This window comes from Camelus bactrianus, chromosome 9 (assembly GCF_048773025.1).
Source record: "Camelus bactrianus isolate YW-2024 breed Bactrian camel chromosome 9, ASM4877302v1, whole genome shotgun sequence".
NCBI classification, from domain to species: domain Eukaryota; kingdom Metazoa; phylum Chordata; class Mammalia; order Artiodactyla; family Camelidae; genus Camelus; species Camelus bactrianus.
The window spans coordinates 42,814,919-42,832,473 of record NC_133547.1 but is presented as its reverse complement, the minus strand read 5'-3'; the positions used below and the strand labels follow the sequence as shown (position 1 = coordinate 42,832,473).

The 17,555-nt window shown below is 44.9% G+C and overlaps 1 protein-coding gene and 1 non-coding gene across 5 annotated transcripts in view; one reads left to right on the top strand and one right to left on the bottom strand.

Annotated features, from left to right (window-relative positions):
* Positions 1-7,823: 7,823 nt before the first annotated feature.
* On the top strand, positions 7,824-7,895 carry TRNAQ-CUG (transfer RNA glutamine (anticodon CUG)). The gene has a single exon. It is a non-coding gene; the product is annotated as a tRNA-Gln (tRNA).
* A 5,481-nt stretch (positions 7,896-13,376) lies between these two features.
* LOC141578633 (NBPF family member NBPF4-like) overlaps positions 13,377-17,555 on the bottom strand; it is a 30,268-nt gene continuing 26,089 nt past the window's right edge. For all 4 annotated transcript variants that reach the window (XM_074370198.1, XM_074370197.1, XM_074370200.1 and 1 more), the window contains 2 exons: positions 16,383-16,588; positions 13,377-14,780 (listed from right to left, as the gene is read on the bottom strand). In XM_074370198.1, the coding sequence (XP_074226299.1) occupies positions 16,392-16,588 (197 nt within the window). In that variant the 3' untranslated portion in view covers positions 13,377-14,780; positions 16,383-16,391. The remainder of the gene's footprint in view (positions 14,781-16,382; positions 16,589-17,555) is intronic.

The window sequence follows — 17,555 nt, the reverse complement described above, 5'->3', positions numbered from 1 at the left end:
GTTTCCAAGAGCTGCCCGTTTGGAAAGCCTTTCACAGCCTCCCTTTCTGCGGAGGGTGCAGCGCACCGGCGGAGCGCAGGGGAGGTGGCACATGGGGGACTTCAGCCCGAGAGGCGGGGTCGGCACCTGCGGGGGCTGCGGGGCGGCGGGGAGCAGGCGGCCAGGGCCGTGGGCCCCGGGCCCCGCCGTGGGGCGTCCAGTGCCGCTCGCTCGTGTCAGGGCCCCAGTGTGCCCCGTCAAGACCCGGTGTGTTCATGGCCTGCGGGTCCGAAGGAGCTTCCAGCCGAGGAGGCAGGGGTTGGGGAGCAGGTTCCCTCCGCTGGCTCTGAGCGCAACAGGAGCCTATGAGCCTAGGACTGCTGATTGGAAGACTTGTGCTTCAAGCCCAGCAGGGAACGTTCTGGTCTTACTTCCACTCATTTCCTGCTTCTGAGTCTCCCCCAATTCACCAAGCCTCCCTCCTGAGGTGCTTTTTTGCTTCAGGCAGCGACCTCCTCCTGTGGCTCATAGTTCTTGTCCTCACTTGCTTTGCTCCTGTGGTGGTGTGTTTGGTGGCTGTGGAAGCTCAGTTGCCCAGGGTATTGACGGAGTTCGGCCCGGCTCGATGGATTCTCGGGGTCTCACCAGATGCCACTGGTCCCTCTGCACCTTCTGGAGCGAAGAGGGCACCTTGACCTACTTGATCAGACATCTGGATTGTAGGGGAACTGCCAGGCTAGTGGAGGCTGAGAATCACCAACTGGTCAGACTCCCAGGTTGGTGCACCCGAAAACTCAGCATTAACTAGCAATTACAGGATGCCACTGACACCAAGATTTTAGGGTGCTGCATCCTTACTTAAAAAAATTAATAAACACGATTTCTTAGAACAGTTTTAGGTTTACAGATAAATTGAGCAGATAGTGCACAGTTTCACATATGCTCTCTTCTCCCTAACAGAATTTCCCCTATTATCAGTGTTTTGTGCTAGTGGGGTACTAATACATGATCAGGACGGCAGTTTTCCCAGCATGAAGCTTATCTGTTGCACTCCAGGTGTGCTGACCCCTGTCACTTCCTCAAATGTGGGAAACACTGCGTAATTTGTGGTAGTTGGGGACGGCGTTCTCAGCCTCCTCTGACAATTAATGGTTAATAACACACTAGGTTAGTATAATCAGGAGTTTAGGTAAGTTCTTGGAGGGCGTTTCTGGGGCATTTTCCTGGAAGATAAACCTCCCTGCTCCCCTTCTAAGTCACTTTGGAAAAAACTGTTGCATTCCTTTCAAGTGCCAGACTGTGAGTTGAGGACCAGCAAGGTTTAATGAGGATTAAGGCCCTAGTCAACCAACTGGGAACATTTTCTTTGAAAACGGTCCCATTCCCTGATTTCCACTTGGACGGGAGTGGACTATGTTAGTCCTTCACTGCAGAAACACCACAGAGATTTTGAATTCAGAGAGACCTGTGTGGCCAGGTGACTGCCTCTCCCAGCCCAGGGATGACAGATGTTTCTGTTATATCACCTGGCTTCCTCTTTTTCTTCTTTCTTTCTTTCTTTTCCTTTCCTTTTCTTTTTTTCTAAATAATGCACCACTAGAGGCTGAAATCTGTTTGAGAAACCAGGATTTCTGGCCCAGGACAGGTCACCCAGCTTTTGGGAAAAAAAGAAGGGGGACCGGCACCACGAGTGTGATCATCCCTAGGCAGCATCAGCCACTTTCTCCAGTGAAGCCATCACCACTACACTTCTCACCACTTCTGATTACTGGGCTGAGAGCTCTGTGAAAGTTGAGATATTTTGTTCATCCCTGCATTCATGACTCCTGGCACTGAGTCAAGCGCTAAGGAGGTTCTCAGCAATGATAATTCACTGTTTGAATAAAACTGGTTGCAACTTCCCAATTATCTTTACTATATTCCTGTTCCAGTGTCTTGTCAGGGATGCTCCTCTGCTTTTTCCCAGGATGTAGCAATCCCCTTCCTTGGAGGCGAGGCTGCCCTACACTGTCCTTGCCCTATGACACTCATCGTGGTGTCTCAGAAGACAGGATTGTCCTCAGGGATTCTTCTCGATGGTTCACTCTGTCACCAGGAAGAAGTGTCCTCAGCCTACCCTCCCATCCTCTTGGCTGCCACAACACCCAACTGCAAAGAGCCACCACATTTTGTTGAAAGTATCCACTTGTGTTCTTCTCACTGCTTTTATTTCCTCAGAGAAATCTTATCGATATTTGAACTCCCAAGTTCAACATAAGAAATTTAACACAGCTTAAGAAAAAAGAAGCACTCAACAAATATTTAAGACATATTGTGTACAAAGCCTTTCAGACTGTAAATGCAGAAGATACCATTACTATCTCTGCTTCAGATCTAAGGTCTTCCTACCCTGGCCCCTTCTGGCCGTAGTGCAGAACTGTTTAAGGCAAAAATGGACATCTCCAACCCTTCTCGAAACATCATTTATCCCTCTAAGCCCACACTTACTTGGAAGGCATCCACTATGAGGGCAGCTCCAAGCTCGAGGTTGGCGGTCCAGGGCAGAGCCTCATGGCACCTCCTCCTTCTCTTGGAATTGGTGCTTCCCAGCAGTATAAACCATCCCTGGCCCAGCCTGTGGCTTTCCCTGGCAGGTGCACAAGTCACTGTGGAGTACGTTACCCTCCCAGTCCTCTCTGCTCCACTCAGGCTGCTCCTTCAGAGTTGGATGATGCTCTGTGCATCCCTCACTTTCCCTTGACTTTTATGAGCTTAGGTTGTCATTATTCTCACCTCCTCTGGCAACCACCTTCCTCCACCAGTACCTTGCCCTTCTTTGAATTATTCTGTCTCCAAACCTGCTGATTTTCTTCCTTTCATCTCCTCCCCTCAAGTTCTGTGTTTTCAGCGTGTAGGCTCAGCTCAGGCTCCTGTAGGAGATACACAGACAAGGGACCGAGGTCAGGTCTTGCCTGCATTTCTCAGGACACATTTAACATGAATCTCAGTCCCTCATGCACTCTGGAAAAACTGAGCAGGAAGGGACCTTGGAGAATCTGGATAACAACCTTATCTTACTGATGAGAAAACCCATCAGAAGATTTTCCCAAGCTCCTAAACCACTTACTGGCAGCAAAACCACCACAAAAGCCTTGATCAAAGCTTCCCTGTCCAAAGCACCCGACATACCCCTTAGAAACTCGCAGCTGAATTTCGGGGGACGTTGGATCAAACATCAGTATTTCTACTTTTCAAACAAAAATATCTGAAAGACCTTTTCTGGGGCAATTCTTTTATCACAGTTCCTTAGTCCTATTATTTATACTCCGTCAGTTTTCAATCCTGGCTGACACAATGGGACAAAGGAATATATGAATACAAACAAAGTTTATCACAGATACAGTTAAATAGTATTTATGCCATTCCTTGTCAAATGTCTGGCTCCTGTGCTAGAAGATAGTCCTCCTGAGAGAAGGCACTTGTCTGCCTTGTTCATCCAGTCTCCTTGGTGCCTCCTCAAAAGCATGCCAGGTTAAAAAAAAAAAAAAAAAAAAAAAGATCCTGCCAGATAAAATATTACTAAATGTCAGGTGGATAAATAACAGTTTCCAGGAATAACTAATGTTTTACCAGTCTTCTAGTCCCAACCAGTCTAGTTCCAGTCAGATCCTATCCTGGGTCTGTGCTGAGACAATTAAAGCACAGACAGAGGAAAAGCAGTCCAAGATGCAAATACCAACTCCACCAGGTACCCTTTGCTTTACATGGTGATTTCATTACAGTCGAGCATATTGATCTCATGTGTAACAGAGAAAGACGTATAATGTAATAGAGAAAGTAGCATTAACCTTGGCTGAGTAAATGCAGTATGACGCAGCAGACAGGGTTCCCATCCCTGGGCACTAGCTACCCACCTACATCACAGTCACTGTGGTGCCTGTTAAAAATCTCTGGGGGTAAGGTCCAAGAAACTACTTTTAGGCAAAAATTCCAAGGAGATTCTCATGCAAGGGAAAGGCCTATACATTAAAGAAACAGCCTGGAACAGCAGCATTTGCCGAGCATGAGTGGTAAGTCTGCACTGCGCTTGGCTCAGATGATCTGAAAGAACAAAAGTCCTAGTGGCAATAAGAATGATTCAGTTGAACAAAGCAAGTCCCTTGCCCAAGGTGACCTGTCAGTAGGAAAGGTCCCTTTTTCCAGGAGGAGTGCCTTCCTGAGGTGGGACACAAAGGGACCTGGATCCCCCCATCTGGGCTTTTAGTGCCTCTATTGTCCTTTAGGTTTCCCCCTCTAGGGGATCTCAGCCCTCAGGGGGATCATTTCTCTGTGAAGACCTGTTATTTTTTTTTTTTTCTCCTCTTGGAAAAAGAGGTGGCAGAGATCATTTCTGGGGACCAGAGTTCTGGGCTTTCTCTAAGCTACCTTTCTTTCAGGTGAGCTGAAAGAAATCATGACTGATAGAAGTCAGGATAACAAAGAGGATCCCAGAGGAGCATGAGACCAGCAGGGCAGCACCCAATGAGAGATGATCAGAAACAGGACATGGTCAACATCAGCCCTATTCAGTGGGGAGGACAATCCTGTGAGCAGGGAACCCAGCCACATCCTTCTAGACTTCTATCTACAGAATTGTGAGATATATCCACATTGTTTTAAACCACTGTTCTTGTAATCTGTTAATATGCAGCAGTAAGTAACTACTTCAGAGGCTTATCTCTACTCTCCTAATTTTTAATTACCAGAAACCTGTATGCTAATCGCTGCAAAGCAAAAAACAAATCAAAGAATCACACTAAAAATCTTATGCTCACCTTTATATGACTGTTTCCAAGCTCTTGTGATGTGAAGGACATCGTAAAGGGCATTTCAGGTATCAGAGGAATGTTTCTTTAATGTCATGAACCTAGCTGCTAAAGAATAAAGAGTGCAATACTTAACTCCACATAACATTATCCAAGAATCCATCATCTATCTCTGTTATCTGTGGCAGATTTTTTTAATGCTCCTTGTTCTCCTGAGCTGACCAGGCAAGGTTTTATGCTGAGCACCAGTTACCAGCATAGATGAAGGAACTCAAGGAGATCAATGGCTCCAGATTCCCCCAAACAAAGTACTCTGAATGCAATTTTTCCTCTTATTTTGGCTAAAATTAAAGATCTATCTTTAAAGTCCTATTCTAATGAAAATTTAAACTTGTATGTCTCTGTTTTCCAATTTTTCTTCTGCTCAAGCCGAGTCTTGGAGACCTCACTCGTCATGGTGAGTGATCTCTCATTTTACTGAAGCCTGGGCTCTCTGTCAAAGGAAGTCAAGTAAATCCAACCTCAAATCTCTTCTGTCAATCAGTCCCTCACCCTCAAAATTCAGAACAATGATCAAACCCAGCAGCCAGCAGCATTTCCCAGCATGAGTGATAGGTCTGCACTGCACTTGGCTCAGATGATCTGAAAGAACAGAGCAGTCATGAACTAGAATAGAGAAAAAGCATATGATTTCACCTTTTCCAGGATGTCAGTTAAGCCAATGATTGTGAACTCACTTGAAGAAATCTCTCAATAAGGAGTTAATTGTTGACAAAAATAAATGGTAGGCGCAGAGGCTATTCAGTGTTGGCAAGAGGGTGGAGAAGATATGCTCATAATTGATTGGGAATATGAATTGGTAAAGCATCTTTTCAAGGAAATAGGACAGGGATTAGCAAAATTAGATAGGTATGTACAAATATATTTCTAAACTGAGCAATTTCCTCTACAGGAATATATACTAGGGAAATACTTACATAAGTGATGATGGAGAAACAGTTGGCCCTCTCTGTGGGTTGCATATCCAAAAATTCAATGAATCATGGATTAAAAATATTCAGATAAAAGTTACCAGAAAGTTCCAAAAGCAAAACTTAAATTTGTCGGGTGTATTTGCATAGAATTTACATTGTGTTAGGTATTTGAATAACCTAGAGATGATCTGAAGTATGCAGGAGGACGTGCATAGGTTACATGCAAATACTACATCACTTTATATAAGGGACTTGAGCATCTGCAGATTTTAGTATCAATGTGGTTCCTAGAGCCGATCACCATAGTCTACAGAGATACGATTGCATAAGATACAGAAATATATAGATGTCCCCTGCAGTATTATGTGTATAAATAAATATTGGAGCCAATTTCATGTCCATCGATTGGAGAACATTTATAACAATCCATTCATACCTCTAAAGGGTCTGCAGTTGTTTAAAAGAACAAAGCAGATGATAGAAATGCTGACAGTGATGGACTGATAAAAGCTAATGTGTATTGAGTATTTACTGTGAGCTAAGGACTGGGCTCAATGCCTTATCTGCATATCTCATTTAAAACCTAGGACAACCCATGGAGGAAGAACTAATTGACCCAATTTTAAGTGAGAAATTGAGCTGCAGAAAATTCCAGAAACTTAGTCAAGTCACACTGTTAACCAGTCAGGTTTGCACCTACAGCCTGAGAGACTACAGTGCTCTCTTTTCCCTTCCTCTCTTTAAGGGATTTCCAGTGAGAAAGAAAAACACCAGCCTGCGATGCCCTACAATGACTGACCTGACACTCACACCCTGACTTGTTCTCATGTTGTAAATAAACAATCTCAGATACAGAATATCAACCTCAGAGAAGATTTTTCTGAGGTCTTGATAAAATCAGGTAAAACAGGGCTACCTCATAATTTTGTCAGATCACAGACAAAAGCAAGGTCACTGTGCAACCTACAAAATCTCAAACATCCTCATCTCTTCATAAGGAAATGACCGTTACTTCTTAACTCCAATCACAAAGTTGCCCATGCTAACAGTATTCAACATACAGCAAACCCGGCTTCCTCCCACCTTCCACCAAATCACCCAACCAAAGCCCAAATCCTACAATAGGCTTATCATAGGATTACACCCAACCACACCCTGAAACTGAGTTCCCCCTAAAACCGAGTTAATCTGCCGGGTTTATGAGTAACCTCTCTATCTGAAACGTTCTCCCCTTATTGTCCAACACCTGTTCCCTTTAAGATGCGAGAGTATCAAAGAAAAGTGGGGAAGTGAAACCGGGCAGGACCCTGTGGGGCCCTCCCTTGTACAAAAGCCTTTTCTGTGTCCCCCATTACTTGTCTGTAGGGGAAAGGTTTCAGCCTCGTAGGCCTTCCCTGAGTTACAAAAGGCAGATTTAAATACTAGTTAGAGGAGTGAGGAAATGCAGAAACACAGAAAAGGCGGTCGGGAATCAATAGTGCCGCAATGAGGCAGGGTCCTGATTCCTCCTCAAGGAATATACTTGACTCTCTGATACAAATTTCTGAGTTCTAGAGGAACTAAGGCCCCCATCCAGCTGGAGGATGGAACTTCAGGCCAAGTAGAAACACGTGGATCCCAGCCTGGCTGGAACAAGAAGGCTAATGACTGAGATCCCTGTTGCCTCACCACCAACCACTAGAGGAGGATTACACATTTCTGATGACCTCCCCACAAATTTTGCCTATGAAAACTTTGCCCTGAATACCATCAGGGAACACCGGCCTTTTAAGCACCAGCTTCATTTATCCTTGCTGGGTCCCGCAATAAACTTTTCTCTCCTCCAAACGCCAATGATTTGGTTTATCTGGTCTCACTGTGCGTTGAGCAGGCAAACTCTTGTTAGGCAACTACCCACAGGGCGTGAGTGGCCTGGGTTCCAGCGACTTAGGGGCCCCTGCCGCTGCGGTTCGAACCCGATTCCCAACAAGAGGCATCTGTTCCCGACGGAAGCCGGCGGGATTTGTACGCTTTGCACCTCGGGTCCCAGGGCAGGGCAGTCCCAGGAAGTCCCGAGCTCCGAGACGGGAGCAATGGGCCGGCCTGCGGTTCCGTGGTGTAATGGTGAGCACTCTGGACTCTGAATCCAGCGATCCGAGTTCGAGTCTCGGTGGGACCTTTCTTTTAAGCCGCGCCCAACGGTCTTTTATCCCGCAGCCCGAACTTTTCCCGCTGCTGCGGGAAAGCGAACTCGCGCTGAGTGGACGCGCTGAGGGGACGCGCTCTCCCGCTCCCGCCTCCCTCTCCGTCCTGCTCCTGGACCCGGACCTTCGCCGTCCTCGGAAGGAGGCTGTAAGCGCCAGGTGCTGACCCCGGGCCCGCGTACCCCGTACTCTGCTGTCTCCTCAAGAGTCGGGGTCCTGGAAACTGGCTTCTCAGGAAGGCGGGGTCCACACGGGCGTGGACAGGAGGGGGAGCCCTGTCCGGGGTTTCTCTGCTGGACCCCAGCGGCTCTGCACGTCGCGGGACATCGGAGGGCCTCGCTCGGCCGCCGAGGGCACAGAGACAGCGCCAGTGCCACCCCCTCGTCGGGTCACCCTGCGTCTCGGGGGTAAAGGGCAGAGGCTGCGCCCCCTGAACCCTGCATCACGAGGGGCTTCACACCGCACGTCTTGCAACCGCGCGATCGTCCCTGTAAGTAAATGGTCGGTGTGAGGGGCTGTGATGTCGCTCATCAGCCAGGGGGAAGCCTGTGTCTTGGTTTTCGGCTAGATGGTTGCAGACCTGAGTTGGAAGTCCTGGGTTTTATTCAGATATCCTATTTTATTCCGAATTTTAACTGATTCTATTCCAGCTCATTCCCATTTTATCCAGAATTTTTGGCTCCTAAATCCCCACTGGACACAAAAAGCTGCGGTTAGGCTGATTTGAAACCTGACTCCTAGAACTTGTCCTTTCATCCCAAGCTCAGCTAGGAAGAGGCGACCAGGCCATGGGTTTCAGTGTCTGTGGAGACAAGGGGTCCCTGAACCATTACCGCCCAGGCCTCTGAGACATTTGCAGGTCTTATAGTCAAGGCTAGACCATCCTTGAATATACCTTCTTTGGTTGGATTTGAGTTGGAAACCACATTCATTTTTTTTATCATCATAAAAGTAAATTGAATTTTTAAAATGTTGCCTCTAGCCATTGAAAACACATGTGACAAATGAACCTGCGTATCCCTTTTGTGGAACCGCCGTATGGATAAGAACTACCCCAAGAGACTAAAACACAATAATGTATGTGTACCCCATGACTATAACAAAACCAAAAACTGCTTTCCTCAATGGTGTTGTTAGTGGCATTGCTTGTATTTCTTTATTCTTTTGTCCATATGATGTGGGAGTGAAGGGGATACTGTATTTCTATCACTTCTATTGTTCCTAAGAACATAAATGCCATTATTAAAGACATTCAGATGAAAGACATTCAATAAAAAGCCTGAGTTTTGAATTTGAATTGTGAATGTTTGTGAATGTATGAATACATAGAAATCTGAATGTGTTTTTCATAGTTCTGTCCACTGGATAGGCCTAGAAATAAACCAATTCCAATCAATATCGCTGGAATACATAATTTAATCTGGCAATAACATTTTGCACAACCCCTCACCCCCCGAAATTCTTAGAGAAATGACTGAGTCCAGGTCAGAGGCAGTAAATATTCGAGATGAGAACATAAGCACCTTATCATACTGGTATCAGATCAGGCAAGGCCTCAAAGATTATTAGGATCTCATCAAAAGGATGAAAGAACCATCTTAAAGTCACTTTCACTGCTGAAGGAGAATAACTGGAGTATCAGTAAAGACTACATTGCAATGGATTGAAATACTTCAGTGTGGTTGAAACCTTGATTTCATATTAGCACAGGGGAGAGAAAAGGAATAAACTAATCGGTGACCACAGAGGATGCTACGGGATCTGCTCATTAAGCTAAAGTTTTCTCTACAGACTATACCACTAAGTAACTAAATAGTTTTTAGTTTTTAGGGGAAGTTTCTCTTTCTAAAAGTTTTCCAGGTAAATAATACATGATGATGGAATAGCAGCATTTTTCTCCAATTAGTGGCTCTAGGCCTTGAAGTTAAAGGGCTGCTAATATTATTAGAAGAAACACACAGGACTTGATGTGCCTCCTGGTCAGACAGCACACACCACTTTTGAGGTGGTCTCTCCAAAATCTCAAACATAAATCTGATAAGTGTCTATAGTTGCCAGGTTCAAAGTAGTGGCCACTAGACACACGTGGCTATTGAATACGTAGGATATGGCTAGTAGGACTGAGGAATTTTAATTATAATTATTTAAATTCTTTTTTGTATTTATAATTCATTTAAGTGTAACTTTAAAAACTGAAGATACAGAATATTTTCCTATTGAATACAACTTTAAAACTTTGCTGGAATTATGTTTCCTTTAATGTGTAGCATTAGGTAGCCGTGTAGAAGATGGTGTTTGTTTTCTTGTGTGCTTATATTTCTTAGTTTTCAGTGTAGCTACTAGAAAAATTTAAATTGCGTATGTGCCTTGCATTTTCTTTCTGTAAGAGCACTGCTCTAATTTCTACCAACAAAGAGAAAGTATGGCGCTCAGAAGAGTTTGTTAAAGCACAGCCAATTGTACACGTTAGACGGCGGGAATGCTACAGAGCAAGCTATTCAATTCTTCAAATTAATGATTTAGAAAAAAAAAAAAAGAGGATGGCAAGAGACCAGGAGAGAGCTACCTTGAGTGTGAGAGAGAGAGAGCGCGCGCGCGCGCGCGCGAGAGAGAGCGGGAGTGAGAGAGAAAGGAAGGAAGCCAGAAACTGAGGGGAAACATATTTGCAAGAGATACAAACGCATATCCTACTGATTAAGTGTGTGGTTTTATTTGGATCCCAAGAAAAGAAACTAACTTAAAAATAGCACGGAGACACTGTTGAGAGATGTTGAGGGTAGGGGATTATATATGTGTGGGTGGAAGGGCATGTGGGAACTCTGTAGTTTCTGCTCAATTCTGCTGTAAACCTGAAAGTGCTCTTAAAAAACTAAAATCGATTAAAAAATAACAATGACAAATTTGAACACTATTTTATGACATTAAAGATTTTAGATTAATTTATGACTAACTGTAATGTTATAATGATAACACTTTCAATAAGAGTCCTCATTTAGGAGAACATAAAATTACAGATGAAGAATGATGTCTGAGATTTACTTTAAATAATAGCGGAAAAGATAAGTGGGTAGGATTGTAGAGAAACAAGTTCAGCCACAAGGTGATAATTGTGGAACGTAACAGACAAAGAGGGGGGAATGTTCTGTTATATAATTCTGTCAATTTCTGTGTATTATTAAACTCTGTATTTCAAAAAGGATGATGAGAGAGTACAGGTCCACCTGGATGACAGCAGCTGAATCTCTCAACACCTATTTCAGAGGGCTAGGGATTAAGCTAGAAAGTTAATGACTCCACACAGGACAGCTCCCCCGAACAACCAGGGGCCACAGAACACTGTGGACTCCAGGTAGTTTGTATTTAGCAAGGCCTGGGAGCCACACAACAGTAGAGGGATCAGACAAGACTGCACACAAAGAGGAGAGGGCAGCAGGGAGGGAATCCAGGTAAAATTCCCTACAAAAGAGCATGTGGACAAACTCAGAGCGTGCCTGGGACCTGGTGGACTACAGCTCTGATGACTGCGGAATGGCCAGGAAGGGGTTCGGCAGTGCAGACGACCAGAGGATGACAAATTTCGTGAGGCACAATTGTCGGGGCCACGGTGAGACCTAGATGAAGGTAGTGTTCTTTGGATGTTTGTGGTGCAGAGAAAGAATGAAGCAACCAGTAGAAGTCAAAGGTCCTACTGGAAGGAAATAGAATCTCAGAACCAGGAGACACACCATGCCTTTCCCCAAAACCTTACATCTGCTACAGTAATTGCACAAGACAACGATCTAGACAAAAGAAATTGACCAAGCTCCTTAAAGATTCAGCACTTCCCACCTAGATCTGCTATTTCTCTCAGAGATAAATCCTACTCTGCTGGAAAGGAAAATCATACAGCAGACATTTATTTATTCTAAGGTGACATTAGAGAAAAACAAAAACAGAGTTAGAGATTTCAGCTGATGAAAAGATTCTCCTCAGAATCAATCAAAAACGTAGGAAACATATAAAATAGTATCTGTATCTTAAATATTCTAAACAGAACCTTTTTAGATACACATACACACACACACACACACACACACACACACACACACACAAACACACACAAACACTCTGGCTCACGTACACAAGAAAAGGAACTCAGAGCACAAAATTAGACACAAAGACCAAATGAGAATTGGTAGAAACTAGGAAAACACTGAAGAAAAAGAACATTCCCTGGAAAATAGTCTAAATGAAAACGTATAAAGGAACTTATTTGTCTACAATCATAGGACACATTGAATTGAAAAATGAAAGCGTTGAACAGAAAGGAAATGGATAAAAGATAATGAGAAAGGGTCAGAGAGAAAGTCATAGATATCTGGGAGAAATAGGACTGGAATGTTCAATTCTAAGTCCCATTGTATTAGAGCTGAAAGAATTTTTTTAAAGAAAAAAATTCCTGTGAAGCGCTCAAACTCCCTTTACCCCAGTGAAAGAGAAAATCAAATTATATTCCATGTCTCAACAAAACATCCCAAGGAGGAAAATGTTTCTTTAAATCTCAATAGAAGTCACTGTGGGCATGTCCTTCACATTCAGCCAAGCTGTCCATGTATCAAAGCAAGAGAAAATGAAAACTAAATATGCCAACGTTGCAGAGTCCTCATTTCCACCATTAGGAATCTTGACGGATGAACTTTACACGACAAGAAGTCACCAACGAAACCCAGAGATATGAAGACCTGGTCACCACTGAATATATGTTATATAGATTTAAGCCGGTGTGTCATGGGCCCTGCTTTCAGGGCAGCCTGGTTGGGCCCTGGGACCTCTGCGAGGAGGCCGCTGACACTCCTGGGGTGGGGCAGCCCTCCTGTGAACCTATGGGTCCCTAAAGGGCCCCATGGGCACCCCCTCCAGCTCTTGCACATACCCTCCTTTTTTCTGAAGTTAAAACCAAATGGGGAGGGGGCGGGGACAAGGTGGGAAAAATAGTACGTAAAGGGTGTACATTTGACTAGGTTGAAATACCACTAGAATACTATCAGAAGTGGCAGGTAAAGACAGAAGGAAAGAGAAAACTAGAATAATGTCCTTGATGGTGACAGTGGTAAAAAGTTGAAGTTGAGAGGTATCATTCAAAATTTATACTTCAAATTAAACTTATGTGACAACATACTAAGGGACTAAGATGACAAATATTTTAGTGCAGTGTTAAACACTAGCTATCCAGTCCTTCCTACATACCAAACAAAACACAGACACACACACACACACACATGCACGCACAAATAACAGAGAAAACAAACACATTAAATGCACTCTACTACAAATGGTACATACAACTTAAAAGATGTGGGAGAGTTTAAGATATAAAAATGAAGAGGAGAAAAACGAATGTTTCTATTAATTTATATCCGTGTCTACTAAATCAGTCGCTGAATTAAATTAACACTGAATTTAAAAAATACACACCGTCACAGTAAAACTCCAAAGAACTTTTAATTAAATGGAAGGGGTAGGATTGACTTTTCCACAGCACAACGCCAGCAGTACAAATGAACAGAATGACTGCACTGGAAAATTTCTGCTTCACAAACACAAATATGGTAATTGACACACATCGGGGATCGATCAGGGATGGCAACAGTTTAGAGAATGACAATCATAGAATAAGATATTTATTCACTCTCAGAGAACTACTCATCAAATCACTGATTCTACACAGAGAAATGTGTGTTCCAATGAACGGATCTCACTGGCTCCTGCCTCCATGAAAAAGTGTTCAATGCTAAGAGGACAAGAGTGGTGACGCGCAAAGTGGACGTGCTTACTCTCCAGAGGGGCTGTGCCAGGAAGCACACAGCGTTCAGTAAGTGGCATCATTGGCAGACGGGTTGGCCTGAGTTTAATGATGAGGAAGGGGTCAGACAACTGCAGAATGTAGACCTTTGAGCCAGACAACTGACCTGTGTTCTGCACACAAGTCAATGTCACCACCATTAAAGACAACCACAGAAAGGTGAGGAGAGGGTTTGGGTTCAAAAGGACTAAAGAAATATAGCAGCACAATCTCTTTAGTTCTTTGGAACCCAAAACATCTCTTCTCCTTTCTGTCATCTAATTTGTGGAGGCATCGCCTGTTTGAAAAACACAGGCCACTTGTCCTGTTCAGTGGTCTAGATTCTGCAGTTGTCTGATAACTACCTCATGACGAAACTCAAGCGAAACCTTTTCAGCACGGACACTGCATGGTTAATGCCACCTGCACCGAGCACAGCCCATCTGGTGGCAAAGATTGTCCAGGCTGACATGTTGCCTTCTTCCAGCTGCTCCAGATGCCAGTGTGTGCAGGATGGCAATTCACAGAAGCAAGCGTTAAAGTCTCTCACAGCTGTGCATCCATCTAAGCACTGGTCTCCTTAGCACTGGGTCACATTTGGGGACTGATGCCTGGGATTTCTCCCATCAGATCAGTCCTTTGGAGTAAAAATCATGGATTGTGGCTGGTGATTGTGATGTTGATTCTCAGCAAAGCATCCCTGCAGTGTTCAGTTTGGACTTTAACCGGATTTTCTGTTGCAGATAGTTTACATCTAGCGGGAAAGGTAAATTTGATGATGTGGTTTCTTCAAATTGGCAAAATCTTTTCAGAGTACCGAAAATAATGCGTTAACTGTGAAAGAGAGACAGGGGAGAGATGGAGAGACATAGGAGAGATAGAGAGAGGGACAGAGAGAGAGACAGAGGGATCAAATGTGGGTCTTCGTTGGGTTCTGCTGACGGCTGAGCCTGGAGGGATGACCACATGGTGACAAGAGTCAGGAGCAGGCTGGGATCCTCTTGAGAGGAGGGGCTGAAGGGGGAGCCCGAGGCTGGTGCTGAAGGGAAAAGGGAGATCCACGAGTTAGAAGAAATACCTCCTGAAGCAAACGTGCAGACTGTGGTGCAGAATCTAGGGACCCCTGTCCTCACCCCACCTGTGCTTGGGGATACGCCAGCTCAAAGCTGCTGCAGAGTCTTAGCCAGATCCCCCCACTGGTTCCTCAGCAGCCAACTGACTTTTGATTCCCCTTCATCTGGACCGAAGTGATACCTTTCTTACATGTCCCAGGAGGGATGTGCTGAGCATCCCTCATATACATTCAGAAACAGACTGCTGTCTGGAGCAAGGATCCTTGGGACACCCCTATCCTGGTTCCTGATATCCCACCAAATCCATAGTCCATTTAACCCCTACATGCATGTCAGCAGAGCTTTGAAAAATACTGATGCCGAAACCTCACCCCAGAACTTCAGAATCACAGTGTCGAGGGGTTGGGTCAAGCCATTCGTGTTACATAGATCCAAGCTCACCCAGGTTATTCGTGACGGCAGAATTTACAGCCACCCACTAGCCCTGCACTGCCTCACACCATTCTCTTTCCGTCGCTTCATTACTTCCACCATGAACCCCTTTCCCACTGGCCATAAACATTTTCTCACCTTCCTTCGGATAGTCTAGAGTTAATCACTTGCCTTCTGAAATTCCCTTGCCTGAGCCACTGATCTTCTTGTATCCTGTATATCTCCGTCTTCATAAATCTGCCCCAAGTTAATTCACTATGATGCTTTCCTAGACTCCTTGGCCTAAGACTCCAACTCAGTTCATTTTTTTCTGCACTTTACTGAACATGTAGACGGAGTCATGTGAGTAAAAGGAAGAGAGGTCTGAAACCCTAGGCACGTCATTGTCTTTGCATTCTGCAATCACTTGGCCTCTGTCTCTGCTTTAGGTCAATGTCCCTTTAGGTTGCCATCTATTGTCCTCCACCTAATGCCGGCTCCACTGAGGCCCTGGAAGCCCCATGGACATTAACCCAGAGCTGACCACCAGAGGTGAGAAACCTGACCCCAGGCCAGTGCAGCATTCCCACCTAGGCCTGAGGTTCTTATTTAGTTTTTGTAATCAGGGTTCTCATTCCTCAGTTACATCACTTTTTATTCACGTGGAGACGTCGAGGAGTCAATGTTGTCCTAGGTGTGTTCTGCAGAAGCCAACCCATGTGCAGGTGAATCATTAAGACAATGATTCTGGAAGAGGCAGTGGAGTGGAGGGAGGGAGGGCCGGGAAAGAAAGGCAATGAAACCAAGACAGTGTGTGATTTCAGGCAAAGAACCCCGTGTTCAGGGGCCTAAATGATGCTCTTCTGATGAGGAGGACCTCGGGGCCGGGCTTCCCTGTAGCTAGGAGTAGAGGTGAGAAGGAACACCAGGGCAGCAGTGGCAGGAACACAGCAGAGTTCACAGTAGAAACAGCAAATTGGGATGGAAGGGCCTGGCAGGGTGGCAACTCCCATGGAAAACAGAGAAAAGAGCAGACAGAGGGAGGATCAACTGTTAAGTGAACGAACAACAAAAAGGACAAACTAGTGGAGTTTGAGGTATAATCTTAGATGAGGAGCAACAGGGAAGACGTGCATGGAAGGCCTAGATGTGATTACCTCTGTCCCCTACGCTTGAAGGCCAGGGAACCTGCATGCTATTCTCCACTTGCTGCGCAGCAGTTTTCTTCGCAGAATCTTCTGCTTCAGGACACTGGAGGCATTACTGTTGCTAGAGACTTGACGTTCATGCTGGCTGGCAGCTGAGCCCTCGCCCTCCACCTTGGGAGGGATCTTCATTCCGATGGAAGCATCCAAACCCAGCTCTGAAGATAAAACCACAGAAAACAGGATGCATTGTTATTCAGGATATTACAATGACTTCCTCCTCCAGCCAAGAGGAACATCAAGTAAGGAACGTGTCCAGGAACAAGAGAGGCCATCTGAACGTCCCTGCCAGGTGAAGCCAGTGGAGACACCTTGGTATTTTTCTCTTTTGTTGACCGTCCCCAAACTGTGCAGTGCTGGTAAGACTGCCAGGAGGCAAACATGTTCTCACTGCCAAAAAACTGTTTTTTAAGAAAAATAGAATTGACGAAAACGGAAAGTTCCTAGGTAGAAAAGACAAGGCAACGCAATCAGGGCAGTCAGAGGTTGTACTATTGGGACAGAAGTGACTGCAGAAAGTAAGCAAAGTCAATGTTGAAAGTAAACTTCAGGAAAGAAAGAACTGGGGAAGTCTGAAACTGGAAATGTTTACAGATGTGTATCAGTATATGCTTCCCATATATTTGTACATACACTATATATAATGTTTATCATACTCAAGCTAAATAAGACCTGGAAGCTGTGATAAAAATACAACACTCACGTGTGTGTGTGTACAAGGGAAGCAATGGATGATGGCGTTGAGATATTGAATGGATCATTCTAACAGCCTCCGATGAGTTGAAATTGAAAAATGAAAAATAGACATCAGAGGAATAAGCGAGAGAAGCTCTGGTGGTAACATGAACGATTAGATCCAGGGGATTATGAGAATAAAGGGCATTAAAAGTAGCATTTGCAGCAAAATCTGTCGTGATGCCTGGATTCAGACTCAGGCCTCTGAGGTAAGTGTGCAGGAGAGAGAGTGACTAGCCAGTGGGGCTGAGTCCTGGCCGAGAATGTGGGAAGCCAAGGTCAAGAAAAAGAGACTAGAGGGAAGGCAAGACAATGAAATCCCACAAGGGCTAATGGCACTTGTCAGGGCCACGCATCCCTAACACCCGCTGAGCACTTCCCATGAGCTCT